This window comes from Monopterus albus, unplaced genomic scaffold, assembly GCF_001952655.1.
Source record: "Monopterus albus unplaced genomic scaffold, M_albus_1.0 scaffold39.1, whole genome shotgun sequence".
Classification (NCBI taxonomy): Eukaryota; Metazoa; Chordata; class Actinopteri; order Synbranchiformes; family Synbranchidae; genus Monopterus; species Monopterus albus.
The window spans coordinates 1080263-1092557 of record NW_018127919.1 but is presented as its reverse complement, the minus strand read 5'-3'; the positions used below and the strand labels follow the sequence as shown (position 1 = coordinate 1092557).

Genomic DNA, 12295 nt, shown 5'->3' with positions numbered 1-12295 from the left:
AGGAACCTTAAGTGCAGCAGACATTTTTTTGTAACCTTGGCCAGATCTGTGCCTTGCCACAATTGTGTCTCTGAGCTCTTCAGGCAGTTCCTTTGACCTCATGATTCTCATTTGCTCTGACATGCACTGTGAGCTGTAGGGTCTTATATAGACAGGTGTGTGGCTTTCCTAATCACATCCAATCAGTATAATCAAACACAGTTGGACTCAAATGAAGGTGTAGAACCATCTCTGGGATGATCAGAAGAAATGGACAGCACCTAAGTTAAATATATGAGTGTCACAGCAAAGGGTCTGAATACTTATGACCATGTGATATTTCAGTTTTTCTTTTTTAATAAATCTGCAAAAATGTCAAAAATTCTGTGTTTTTCTGTCAATATGGGGTGCTGTGTGTACATAAATGAGGAAAAATAACTTAAATGATTTTAGCATATGGCTGCAATATAACAAAGAGTGAAAAATTTAAGGAGGTCTGAATACTTTCCGTACCCACTGTAGTTGCTGTACTAAATGAACTCACTTGTTCTCTCTTCCTCATAGATCATCGATAGCATCATTGAGGAGAGTCAAAAGGGAAGTGATGTTGGTGAAGTGGTTCAACTGTTAGACCAGTTGCATGTTGATGTGAGAGCAGAATCGGAGCCAAAAGAAGAGGATAATGTGCAAGAAGTTCCTGTAGAGCTGCCAACACCAGCTGTCAAACCTCAGCTTGCTGAGAGCCATGAGGAACAACAGGAAAGTGAAACAACAAATGGAGCATGCTCAGTACCTGCCACTGAACCCCCAAATCTCCCAGGACCATCATCTGGGCCACCAGAACATGTTCAGCCCCTAGACATCACCAGCACCATAGGACAGAGTCAGTCAGATGAGGCTGTTGTTGCAGAAGGGGAGCAAGAGCAGAGACCTGCAGACATCTTAGACCAGGTCCAACTCACAGACAGGCCGGCTGATTCAGACTCCTCTGGACCTAAAAAACCCCCACGTCAATTCACAGTGGAACCAGACATTGTAGCCAGCACCAAGAAGCCTGCCCCCTCACGCCCACCCCTTCCCAGTGGAGCTCCTCCACCAAGACCGCCTCCACCATCTTGGCAATGTCTACCTTCCAAGAAGTCTCAGGAGTGTCTGAGGCCAAGCAGTCTGGAAGGTAGAGAAATCAGTGCACAGTTAATGGCACTAAAGCTGATAAGTGTTAGTTTGATCCAGAGTGGGTTTTGAAATATTGAACTCCACCCTTAAGATATTATTGGATTACTAACAGATTTAATTGCTGTTGTGCAGCCTTTAGAGCTGTAGCTATGACCTAGTGCTGTGAGTATAAGCCCAGATGTGTTGCTCTTAAGCCCCTTTTCCACCACCTGGTACTGGCTCAACTCGACTCGACTCACCTTATTTGTGTTCCCATCAGTCAAATGTTGGGGATGGCCAACAACCAGGGGATGTCCTGGTACTATTTTTGGGATCACCTTCATCGAGGTTCTAAGCGAGCAGAGGCGTTACCAAACGGTGATGTGTAAACACTCGAGACTAGCGATTGGTCAGAGAAATCATGTCATCAATGTGCAAGATGTCCTCAAACAAAGCTCCATTTTTAAAAGCAATGTTATTTAACCCTAACAGCTACTTTACTGTAGTTACTGTACTAAGTAAAAACAACCACTAACAATGTACAAAGCTGTACTAACAATGACATTGTAGTGCAGTACACAGTATGCACCTTTGAGTTTTCTGCTGCACATGTATGAAAAGCAGATGGAATACAGGATTGTTCTTTCAGATCACATGTTGTGTACTGTTGCTTGCTTGTTCAGTGTCTGCAGTGATTCCAGTTAGCAGTGATACCCTGGAGATGTCCGGCCTGCTCTCTCCTAGCAGCACAGTGAGGAGTCTAACCAAAGACCTGCAGCATTCCTTGGATCTGGCCAGTGCTACCAGTGGGGACAAGGTGGTGACAGCACAAGTGAGTGAGGCTGTGAATCTGACCTCTCTTTGGTGTTCACCCAGAGCTGCTCAAAAGTGAAACTGTAAAGGGGGTGCAGTCTGCTTATCAATTGTAGTGACTTTTTTTTAATAGGAAAATGAGGATGAACAAGCCTCATCTCAGAGTGGAGGTCAAACTCCAGGCCCTCAGCGTCCCCGTTCCAACTCTGGTAGAGAACTGACAGATGATGTAAGAGTTCCTCTTTTATTTGTATTGGCCTTGATTAGCTTGAATGCAAGACGTGACCCACCATGTTGGACATTACCTTTAGCAACCTTCTGTGTGCCAAATTCATATTTGTGTGTTACCTTAAACAGGAAATCCTGGCCAGTGTAATGATCAAGAATCTGGATACTGGGGAAGAGATTCCTCTAATCCAGGCAGAAGAGAAACTTCCTGCTGGGATTAACCCCCTTACTCTGCACATCATGAGGCGGACCAAGGAGTACATTTCGTAAGCAGAAAATGACTCTCCTGGCTTTTTTTTTTTTTTTTAAGCTTCAATATGAAAACACATGGAACATTTTCTAGAAGAAGTTGACCTGTTGTGTTTTTGTTTCCTCTCAGAAATGATGCAGCACAGTCAGATGATGATGACAAGCCTCAGGCCCCTCTGGCAGACACAGATGGAGGAAAACTGAAACAGAAAACGTAACAATTAGTGACTTCTTGTAACCTGTTGCTGGAATTGATTTTTCTTCTCTTTCTCACCACATAATCAAAAATAGAATGTAATAATTTGTTGGTCCTCATTTCTAACCAGAACCCAGTTAAAAAAATTCCTGGGAAAATCTGTGAAGAAGGCCAAACATCTCGCTGAGGAATATGGAGAGAAGGCAGTCAACAAAGTGAAAAGTGTGCGTGATGAAGGTAAAAGAACATGGTAATTTAAGGCATTTGTCCAGATGTTACATTTTAGGAGATGCCTCAAATGTAATAATATTTTTTTTGAAATTATATGGTTAGGATTATTTGTAAATGTATATGGTCTATGCAGGTAAAATTTCTTTCCAATAAGTCATCTGATTTGACTGAGTTCTCTGAGGAATCCAACTTGCATATGATGTTTCACTGTTGTATGTGTGGCTATTAGACATGGAACAAGCACTACATACTAAAAATCTTAACAGCTAGTACAGAACTTCTCAGATTGTGAACTGTTACAAAAGGTTGCGCTCATTTTAAAGGGTTTTCCCATGTCACATGCTTAAGAAATAGTGCTATTGCTGCTGCAAAGGTTTAGATCATCTCAGTTATGCTTTTTTGTTTGGGGTGGGTTCAGTGTTTCACACAGATCAGGATGATCCATCATCCAGTGACGATGAGGGCATGCCTTACACCAGGCCTGCCAAGTTCAAGGCAGCACACAGCTTCAAGGGTCCCTTTGATTTTGATCAGATTAAAGTTGTACAGGACCTGAGCGGAGAGCACATGGTAAGAACCCTCCCCACCCCCCTTGTTGGCATCTAAGATGTGCACCAGTGAATACTTATTTGTTTTTATGTCTTCGTCTTTTCCTCAGGGGGCCGTTTGGACAATGAAGTTCTCGCACTGTGGGAGGCTGCTGGCATCCGCAGGGCAAGATAATGTGGTTCGCATCTGGGTCTTGAAGACTGCCTTTGACTACTTCAATAACATGAGAATAAAGTACAACACTGAAGGTAATAGGATCCGCAACTCAGATGCTGATAATTGATTATTTTAGTTTAGATGCTGCAGCAAGATTGTGTTTGTTTTGGCTTCTCCAGGTCGAGTTTCACCGTCTCCTTCCCAGGAAAGTTTATGTTCCTCTAAATCTGACACAGATCTAGGGGTGAGTGAAATTAGCACCACCTGCGATCAGCGGGTCGTCAAGTGTTTCTGGAGTATTAATATGCTAATTTAGTAATGTGTGAGTTTTGTAGCCTTGCATATTTTATGCTATCTGTTTCTAACAGACTGTACTCCCATCCTAGGCAAGCTGTGTTCCAGAGGACCAAGACACAGAAGATAGAAATGCCCCTTTCCGTCACGTCCCCTTTTGCAAGTACAAGGGCCATACCGCTGATCTGCTGGACTTATCCTGGTCTAAGGTGCTGCTGCCCTCTCTTCATCTTTTGGTCCCACTTCAGACATTTTTGATTCTTGCTGTACTGGTTTTGTCTCTCGTCTCACTTTTTCTGTTTTTGTGTCAATCTAGAACTTCTTTCTGCTCTCTTCTTCGATGGATAAAACAGTCAGATTGTGGCACATATCCAGGAGAGAGTGTCTCTGCTGCTTCCAACACATTGATTTTGTTACAGCCATTGCTTTCCATCCCAGAGTAAGTTGTCACCTTGCATTTCTTCTCTTAGCACAAATCACATGGTTGATTTTATCTCTTGTATTTTCATTAATGCTTTTTGTTTGTTTTCCAGGATGATCGATACTTTTTAAGTGGCTCTTTGGATGGAAAGCTTCGGCTCTGGAACATTCCAGACAAGAAGGTGGCGTTGTGGAATGAGGTAGATGGCCAAACTCGGCTCATCACTGCTGCCAACTTCTGCCAAAATGGGAAGTATGCTGTCATTGGCACCTATGATGGTCGATGCATCTTCTATGACACAGAGGTACTCAGTCATGTCCTTATGTTAAATTTGTGTTCCAGGTTGAACCGAACATAGTTTGTTCTGTTTATATATTCCATAGCGTTTGAAATACCACACTCAAATTCATGTGAGGTCCACTAGAGGCAGGAACAAAGTTGGACGCAAGATCACTGGCATTGAACCTCTACCTGGAGAGAATAAGGTAATGTCTGACTTCCTCTACATGGGCAGTATGTTTGATGCCCCTACAATGGGGCATGATATTCAGACTAATTGACAAATTTGCTTTCTCCTTACACCCTGACAGATTTTAGTAACCTCAAATGATTCCCGCATTCGCCTTTATGACCTTAGGGACTTGTCTCTGTCCATGAAATACAAGGGTTATGTCAACAGCAGCAGCCAGATCAAGGCGAGCTTCAGGTGAGGACTGTTCCCTGTCATGTAGTTTTGGCATGAGCATTTTGTAGCTTCTCTATGTAATACAGATAAAGGCAATTATTTTGCCTATGCAAGGGGTCTTTTGAATATACTCTAGACCTTTTTACTGTAGACCCATTAAGCACACCTAGTCTTATTTACATGTTGCATTACATCTTGGAATAAAATCTTATTTATTTTGGGGCCACCTTCCTGCAGCCATGACTACTCCTTCATCGTCAGTGGATCAGAGGATAAGTACGTGTACATCTGGAGCACTTATCATGACCTGAGCAAGTTCACATCTGTACGACGTGACCGCAATGACTTCTGGGAAGGAATTAAAGGTAACTGTGCTGTGTGTAGTTGCATTAAAACAGCATTTTAATAGAGCTACTCATGTAGTAAAGTGTGACCTCTGACTGATATGCTACTAACGCAGTATTTATCTTTCAGCACACAATGCTGTGGTCACCTCAGCCATTTTTGCACCCCACCCGGGCCTCATTGTTCCACAAGAAACAGGGGCAGAGAAACCAGAAGCAGAGTGCAAGAGCCTGGACTCCACAGATTCTGAAACAATCCCCTCAGGTGTGTTCACTTAAAGTGATTCATGAACAGATTTCATAACATAAGGATTGTTAATGTGAGGGTGCTAAAATTGCATTGTCATTTGCAGGAGCCCTGAAGACAGATCACACAGAGGTTCTTCTCTCTGCTGACTTCACTGGAGCCATTAAGGTTTTTATCAATGTGAAAAAGTATTGAGCGTCGCAGAAGTCGTCAGCTCTTTATGTTCAGGCCCATGTTGAGCATTGGTTTTAAAGAATATAGGACTGCCTCCGTCACCCAGCTACCTAATGGTTATTGCTCTGAGACAAAGAGCTGTTTCAGGAGAACAAGAGCCCAAAAATGAACAACGGGTAAGAGGATTGGTAGAAGAAATGGACTGTACAAAGCAGACATGGTCTAGTTCCTGTCACATTTCAATGTTTTTTTTAAAATACCAAGCAACTGTGAATGGTTTGACATTAAAATTTAGAAAAAGAACTGAAGCTAAATCTGTTCAGACATGTTTGTGTAAATCTACAAGTGTATGGTCAATGAACACAGCTTAGAAGGCTTTAACAGTATGGGCACCTTGTAAGTTTATTTTGCTCCAACATTTCAGAAAAATTAAAGTAATGCAAGTGCAAAACACTGTCCTAATGTCAGTCACATATTTTGTCTTACATAGAGATATAACAGTTTGTCTGGTCTTCTGGAATTTCATTTGTTCCTACAAAATCTAAAGTTAAATCAGTTTTCTACATTCAGCTTCTCAGACTTTCCTCTAAAATGTGTCTGGATGACAGGAAATCTGTATATGGTTACTAACAATTAGGGCTGGGTTTCAATTTTTTTCCATCAACACTGGCTCTTGAGTACCTGTAATACCTTTTTTGATCAGTGAAAGCACACTTGTTCTATGTAATACTGTAAATTTACAGTGTAACATTACATACTTACTGCTTTTGTAAACCAAAATATGCTATATTAAGTTCCTCAATAAAAATTCACAAACCAGAAAACTGCTTGTTTAACCATTTTTAAGATCAGTGTCAACAGTTTATTAGAGAAAGAAATATTGATGCCTGGCCCTCATTCTACACACACACACACACACACACACACGTTCATAAACCACCAGTGATTTATTTAGTGTCAGAAGTGTGCAGCAACATTTCTGGTTATTTTTAAAACAAAACAAAAATATATAGAATTAGTTACAATGTTCAGACTTCATCATACAAAAGTGCTGAATCTTGCATGGATGATGCAAGTTAAGACCAAGAAAACAGACATGCCAGGCTGGTTAAGAGCATAACCCTTTAACACCAGTGAGCTGATGGATGACAAGGTCCAAAGCTGAGAGTCAATGTTTGCTCTTCTTTGTCTTCTTGCTGGAGCGATATGGTGAGCGTGACCTGGACTTCCTCACCTTCTGGTCTGGAGATGGTGATCGGGAACGTTTGGACCATTTGGGAGACCTTGTTCTGTTAAACGGGTAGAACATAAGATAGCAGACTGACTTCAAGAATAGTGATCAGGAAGAATGCACTGGTACACTACAAACATGGTACTTGCTTCAAAGGAGAGATGCTCCTTGACGTTCTGGTCTGGTCAGCAGGATCTGAACTCCGTCTTCTTCCTCTGTCCCCATCTTCACTTCTTTTGCTCCTTTCTTTGTCCCTTCTGTCCTCTTTTGGCTTGTCTTTGGACTTTGGTGTTGACCGCTCAGTTTTTTCTGCGTCTTTTTCAATCTCCTATAGTAGACAGGGTACGACATTAGAAGTCAGAGGCTTCTAAGATGCAAAACACGGCATGGAACTGACTAATAAAGCACAAACGCATTCACACCTAATCTGCAGTTCTCCACAAGGGGGAGATGTTTGGTTTATGTCCGACCAGTTCAACAAAATAGTCATTTCTTTTAGAAATCTGTGGCACAGTTGAGGTGTCAATCTTGGGTAACCCCTCCAGATTTTATTTTCAAAGTACTTCAGCAATGAGGTCAGATTATACAACAATACCTGGAACAGAGTTACCTCTGTTCTTACTTTACTATTGAACAGAAACTTCTCCAGTAAAAGGAAAAAATGCTAACTTTGAATGTTTAACTTGTAAAATATAAGCAAACTGGATAGTAAAAGATGGTTGCATAACAAATACTGGAAGGTAAATAACTGTATAATTAACCACTATGGTAATTAAAGATGCCTGCAGTAAAATAAAACATGCAATATGAATTCAAAGCCACACTAACAGAAGGTGTCCAGTAGCCCACCTTCTGTAGCAGTTTGTTTCTGTAGTGTTCCACCTGTTGTTGTATGCTCATTCCAGATTTACTCGGCCTCTTGCCAGATTCCAGCTCATCTTGGATCTTCATAACCTTTACCTACATCAGATCAATCTAATTAGTTATTCTGTTAATTCATTATTCTGTGTATTTATTAACTGTAATTTGACATTTTAAAGGGTTGCTACAGTAGGGAGCCAACAATAGATTAAGTGTAAACTGGTGTAGGATATGCTGACAGCTATGACTAAGCGTTCTATTCAGCAACTGGTTATAAATTTAAAAATCTATTTCAATAGCATAGCTTCCTTCCTAAATAAAATGCTGTATACGTCTGGCTTAAACTCAGTATTGAGTGTCAGTGTGGCAACAAGTACGTACGTCTTTCAAAACGAGATGGGTTGATCCACAGGATGACAGCCACTGTTTTCAGCTAATGTGACATTGATAAATATATTTGTGAAAAATGTGCACATGCCTCTAGCTCTCTCAACCTTTTCCTTTTGCTCTCAGACATCTGAAAACTTCTGACGGAGCTCTGGAAGTCTGCACTGTCATATTTGGGCAACCTGCAGGAGTCTTCACTACTGTCGCTCTCTGAGTTGTCCTGTCCATCCTGCGAGTTGACACTGTGGCCGGGACGGAGAGGAGAGCTACGAGTTCCCACACCATTAGAGCATTTATGTATAGTCTGCATGCTTTTTGGAAATACAGCTAATGAACTGAAACTAATCACAGAACTCTTACCTTACATTCACTTCATCTTCACTGTCTTGCTCCACCTTCGCGTCCCACTTTGACTCGGTCCTGGCTGAGAGGGAAATGAGAAAGATAAGCATGTTCACAAGGGGAAGACTGATATGATAGTGTTTCTTGGCCCGTATTACCTTGTGAACATATCCCAGTATCGACTATCTTCTCCCATTTAGATAAAGGCACTCCGGAGAGAGGAACATTTCTGTCATCCACTGACGAGAAAGAGTCAGGACAAGGACAGGTGATCAACAAAAGTTTGGCAGGTAACTGACAACAGGAAACTGTGGACCTCTGGTTTAAAGATGTGCTTTGGATAGGTGGTGGACTCACAGGGCATTCCATCAATATCATCAATGGTGACTCCTAAGGGTACACCATCTATGTCATCAACAGGGACTCCATCTAGAGGGTCCCAGCCCAGGGGGCAGCCGTCGAGGTCGTCCACAGGTGCTCTGTCCAAAGGTAACCCATCTATAGGTGTGCTTTCCATTGGTGCACCATCGAGATCAGAGGATTCTTCCTACAAGGACACAGAAAAATGCACATACACTTCGGGTGGTTCATATCCAAATATTTTTTCATCACGAGCAAATGCCATTTGAAAAAGGTAATGTCTATAATGATCTGAACAATATTCAGCTCACCTCTGCTGCCTCTGTCAACTCCTCACCCGCTTTGGCAAAGCCTAGAAAGATGTTCTGAAGGTGGATGAGATAAGGCTCTGGATATATGGCCCAGTCTTCCCATGCTCTGAAACAACTCATGACCTTTTGCTATAGAGACAGGAGATCAAAAATCATCTTCTGTTTCTTTTTTGATAAATGTCATTGTGTGGGGCAAATAAAAGACATGAATACCCTAAACTGCTCAGCCTGTAGCCTGGATTGTATGCTTCTGTGCACTGCATAAAGGTCTCCAAATAGCTGTGGTAGCCTTGCTTCAAAACTGAAAAGACAAACACTTTAGGCTGTCAGACTGAGATGAAATAGAACATGGTCAAAGTGTTAAAGCTGAAGCGAGGGAAAGTCTTACTATTTACGATAATATGATGCACCAGCTACTTTGGCACATGAATTATGCAAAACGTCTGACACGAGGTACAATCTGGCAATCTATGGAAATGAGGACAAAACAAAATATAATGAGAGCTGAATCAAAATTTACTTAAACACAATGGGCAGCTTTGTTCATATTAAAACTTGAAGGAAGCAAACTAGCCTTCTTCTGCAGGGGTGTCTGAAGCAAGGAAAAAGATTCAGCGATGACTCCCACTACCTCCTCTGCTGCATCGGCTCGCTCGAGACAGAACAGCATGGCATCAGCAATATCCTCTCTGCTCGGACTGAGCTCTTTAAGCAGTGCCTCCAATTTCTGTCTATGCCTATGGGGTTTATAGCAGGACAGATGTCTACATACAACTACTTCAGCTGAAATTACAAATTTCTCTACGCCTGCTAAGACATACTTACTCAGTTCGGAGTTGCCCCTTCTTTACCTCCTCCTCAGGGGGTGCATCCTCCTCCACTTCTGCCATCTCTTCACCTCTCTGAGAGTAGTCGTTGAGGGCAGGAGGCCTCCATAAGGAGCCACCTCGGAACATACGAAAATCTGTGGTCCTCCACTCTGTTGGGGACTCGCCCTGTGGGAGGGATGAAGGCATGGCAGCATGCAAACTCACATACATCAAATTACATTTTTGCAGTTGTATACCTCTACCGAATTCACAAGAATGGGACAGATGTGGGTCACTGTGACTTTGACCTTTGACTACCAAAATCTAAAATCACTTCATCCTTGAGTCCAAGTGGGCTGAGATGGGCGTGAGGTCACTGTGACCTTTCCCCACCAAAATTTCATAAATAAATGATTAAAAATAGGGTTTTACAGTAAAGTCATACCTGCAGGATAGAAAACAGTTTCCAGCGATAGTACACATGATCTTGGCTTTTGTTGTCAAAAAGGAACCTAACACAAAAAACAATGGCCAAATTAAAGATGTACCTCAAAAGGCAGCTTGGGAGAACAACGCAAGACCACGCACAGCAGTGCTCACCTGTATTCTGGATTGTTTTTCTCCTTGGTCATTATCATGGCTTCAAACATGGGGCCTTCACGCACCACAAACTCTATCATCCTGTGAATAAGGAATAATAGATTCCTGTGTGGAAAGAGGAGTGCATCAGACAAGGGTTGGTTTCAAAACTCCCAATGCACACTTGTCTCTGTCTCTGTTTCATTATGAGATCTCAACTACCTCTTTACGGTGAAAACACTGACCTGTGCAAACTGCACACTTAAACCTGAACGAAGTTCACCCTGACAGCACCATTCCATGTCAAAGCACTGACAGTATGTCAGCACCTTTCCATGAAAGGGGTTCAAGAAATCACATAGATGATAATGGCCACAATCAGCTTAGTTTTGCTGTGCAAGACCTTTATAATTACAGTCACTAGTTCTGACAAGTTTGATCTCAATTACAAAAATCTCTGTTTCTGTTATAAAGCCACCATATTTAGGACATTTTCTCTAGATAGTCCTAGAATTGCCCTTTCAGCTAACTGGAACATAACATGAAATATTATCAATTCAGCACTGGGTAGAAAACATTTCAGCAAGCTGCTACATACTGTGGAACGGCTACCGTGAAACCTCTCTGAACCTGAGCATCAGTGTGCAGAATGTTCATGCAGTGTTGCTGACTGTGTGTCAGAGCTCCCACTGCAGTTACACTTTCATATTAAGCCTTACTCTAATCTGCCTCAGGGTTAATATTTGATCTATCTGCATTCTAGCTGTATCGGTCTGCAGTGTCTCAGCCAACCCATGGGAAACCCAGGGCTCAGAGATGCTGGTATAAATTAATGGTTCTAACTCTAATTTTCAAAGTCAATTCCCTTTTCACAATAACACTACCTTAATATGATAATACATGAATTACCTGAGATATCTGAGTGAACTATAATGAGACCAAGCATCTACAAAAAAATTCAACTCAAACATTCACTGTATGTAATTCTGAGGCCATCGAGACTTTTGACACCTACCACAAAGCTACATTCACATTACCTGCTGAAGTGACTCAAATGTCATTTCTTTCCCTCAAATGACTCAGATCTGATCTTTTCATTGATATGAACAACCCAAATATGATTTTTTTTCCCCCAAATCGGGTCTGGGTGACTTCCATATTTAGTCTTAGTTCTGATTCATATCCGATATTTGACCATGCGACTGCTGTGGGACAGTGAGATCAGAATTCATTTGTTTTTTTATGTCTCACTCCTCTGCATACACACACACACACACTGCCTGTCATCAACATTCAGTGTCAACCCCTCACAGAGCAGTAAAAATAAATATAGAGGGAAAGCAACAATCTCCCATCCCATGACCCATCTCTCCACTGACGGGGGTCGGTGGAGAGATGGGTCATTTCAAATTTGTTGAATATTTATGGAGAAGCTTCTGTTCAAGCCAAGCTGGGAGGAAAATGTTGTAGCCAGGCAGCTTTTCAGTGAACTGCGCACAAACATTACTGTTGTATGCATGCGGCTCACATTTCAGTTAAATCTATGCATGAGTGGCAGTTAGGAAATCAACTGTGTTCATATTGGAGCCGGACACATGAATGTGATCCAACAACACAAAAAGATCAGAATTGAGCATCAAGGCCTGTGAATGCAGACCCCAGTCACAGATGTCAAAATGCCTGTTAACAATGGA

At 41.9% G+C, this 12295-nt stretch overlaps 2 protein-coding genes across 9 annotated transcripts in view; one reads left to right on the top strand and one right to left on the bottom strand.

Annotated features, from left to right (window-relative positions):
- The window catches only part of wdr44 (WD repeat domain 44), a 12791-nt gene extending 6614 nt beyond the window's left edge, over positions 1-6177 (top strand). Inside the window, exons 4-20 of the mRNA XM_020598761.1 lie at positions 544-1153; positions 1818-1966; positions 2081-2176; positions 2305-2441; positions 2555-2638; positions 2751-2857; positions 3270-3421; positions 3510-3648; positions 3736-3800; positions 3943-4059; positions 4167-4289; positions 4384-4575; positions 4655-4756; positions 4862-4977; positions 5194-5321; positions 5431-5565; positions 5654-6177. Of these exons, the coding sequence (XP_020454417.1) occupies positions 544-1153; positions 1818-1966; positions 2081-2176; positions 2305-2441; positions 2555-2638; positions 2751-2857; positions 3270-3421; positions 3510-3648; positions 3736-3800; positions 3943-4059; positions 4167-4289; positions 4384-4575; positions 4655-4756; positions 4862-4977; positions 5194-5321; positions 5431-5565; positions 5654-5742 (2541 nt within the window). The 3' untranslated portion in view covers positions 5743-6177. The remainder of the gene's footprint in view (positions 1-543; positions 1154-1817; positions 1967-2080; positions 2177-2304; positions 2442-2554; positions 2639-2750; positions 2858-3269; positions 3422-3509; positions 3649-3735; positions 3801-3942; positions 4060-4166; positions 4290-4383; positions 4576-4654; positions 4757-4861; positions 4978-5193; positions 5322-5430; positions 5566-5653) is intronic.
- Positions 6178-6649: 472 nt separating this feature from the next.
- The window catches only part of LOC109959419 (U2 snRNP-associated SURP motif-containing protein), a 10598-nt gene continuing 4952 nt past the window's right edge, over positions 6650-12295 (bottom strand). For 6 of the 8 annotated variants that reach the window (XM_020598764.1, XM_020598766.1, XM_020598765.1 and 3 more), the window contains exons 11-24: positions 10623-10727; positions 10468-10534; positions 10039-10208; positions 9788-9950; positions 9602-9681; positions 9427-9514; positions 9214-9342; positions 8900-9089; positions 8701-8781; positions 8561-8624; positions 8292-8466; positions 7802-7912; positions 7102-7280; positions 6650-7010 (exon numbers count right to left, since the gene is read on the bottom strand). In XM_020598764.1, the coding sequence (XP_020454420.1) occupies positions 6890-7010; positions 7102-7280; positions 7802-7912; positions 8292-8466; positions 8561-8624; positions 8701-8781; positions 8900-9089; positions 9214-9342; positions 9427-9514; positions 9602-9681; positions 9788-9950; positions 10039-10208; positions 10468-10534; positions 10623-10727 (1723 nt within the window). In that variant the 3' untranslated portion in view covers positions 6650-6889. Of the gene's footprint in view, positions 7011-7101; positions 7281-7322; positions 7607-7750; positions 7913-8291; positions 8467-8560; positions 8625-8700; positions 8782-8899; positions 9090-9213; positions 9343-9426; positions 9515-9601; positions 9682-9787; positions 9951-10038; positions 10209-10467; positions 10535-10622; positions 10728-12295 lie in introns of those variants that run through there. The other 2 variants (XM_020598768.1, XM_020598769.1) reach the window with 2 other exon arrangements.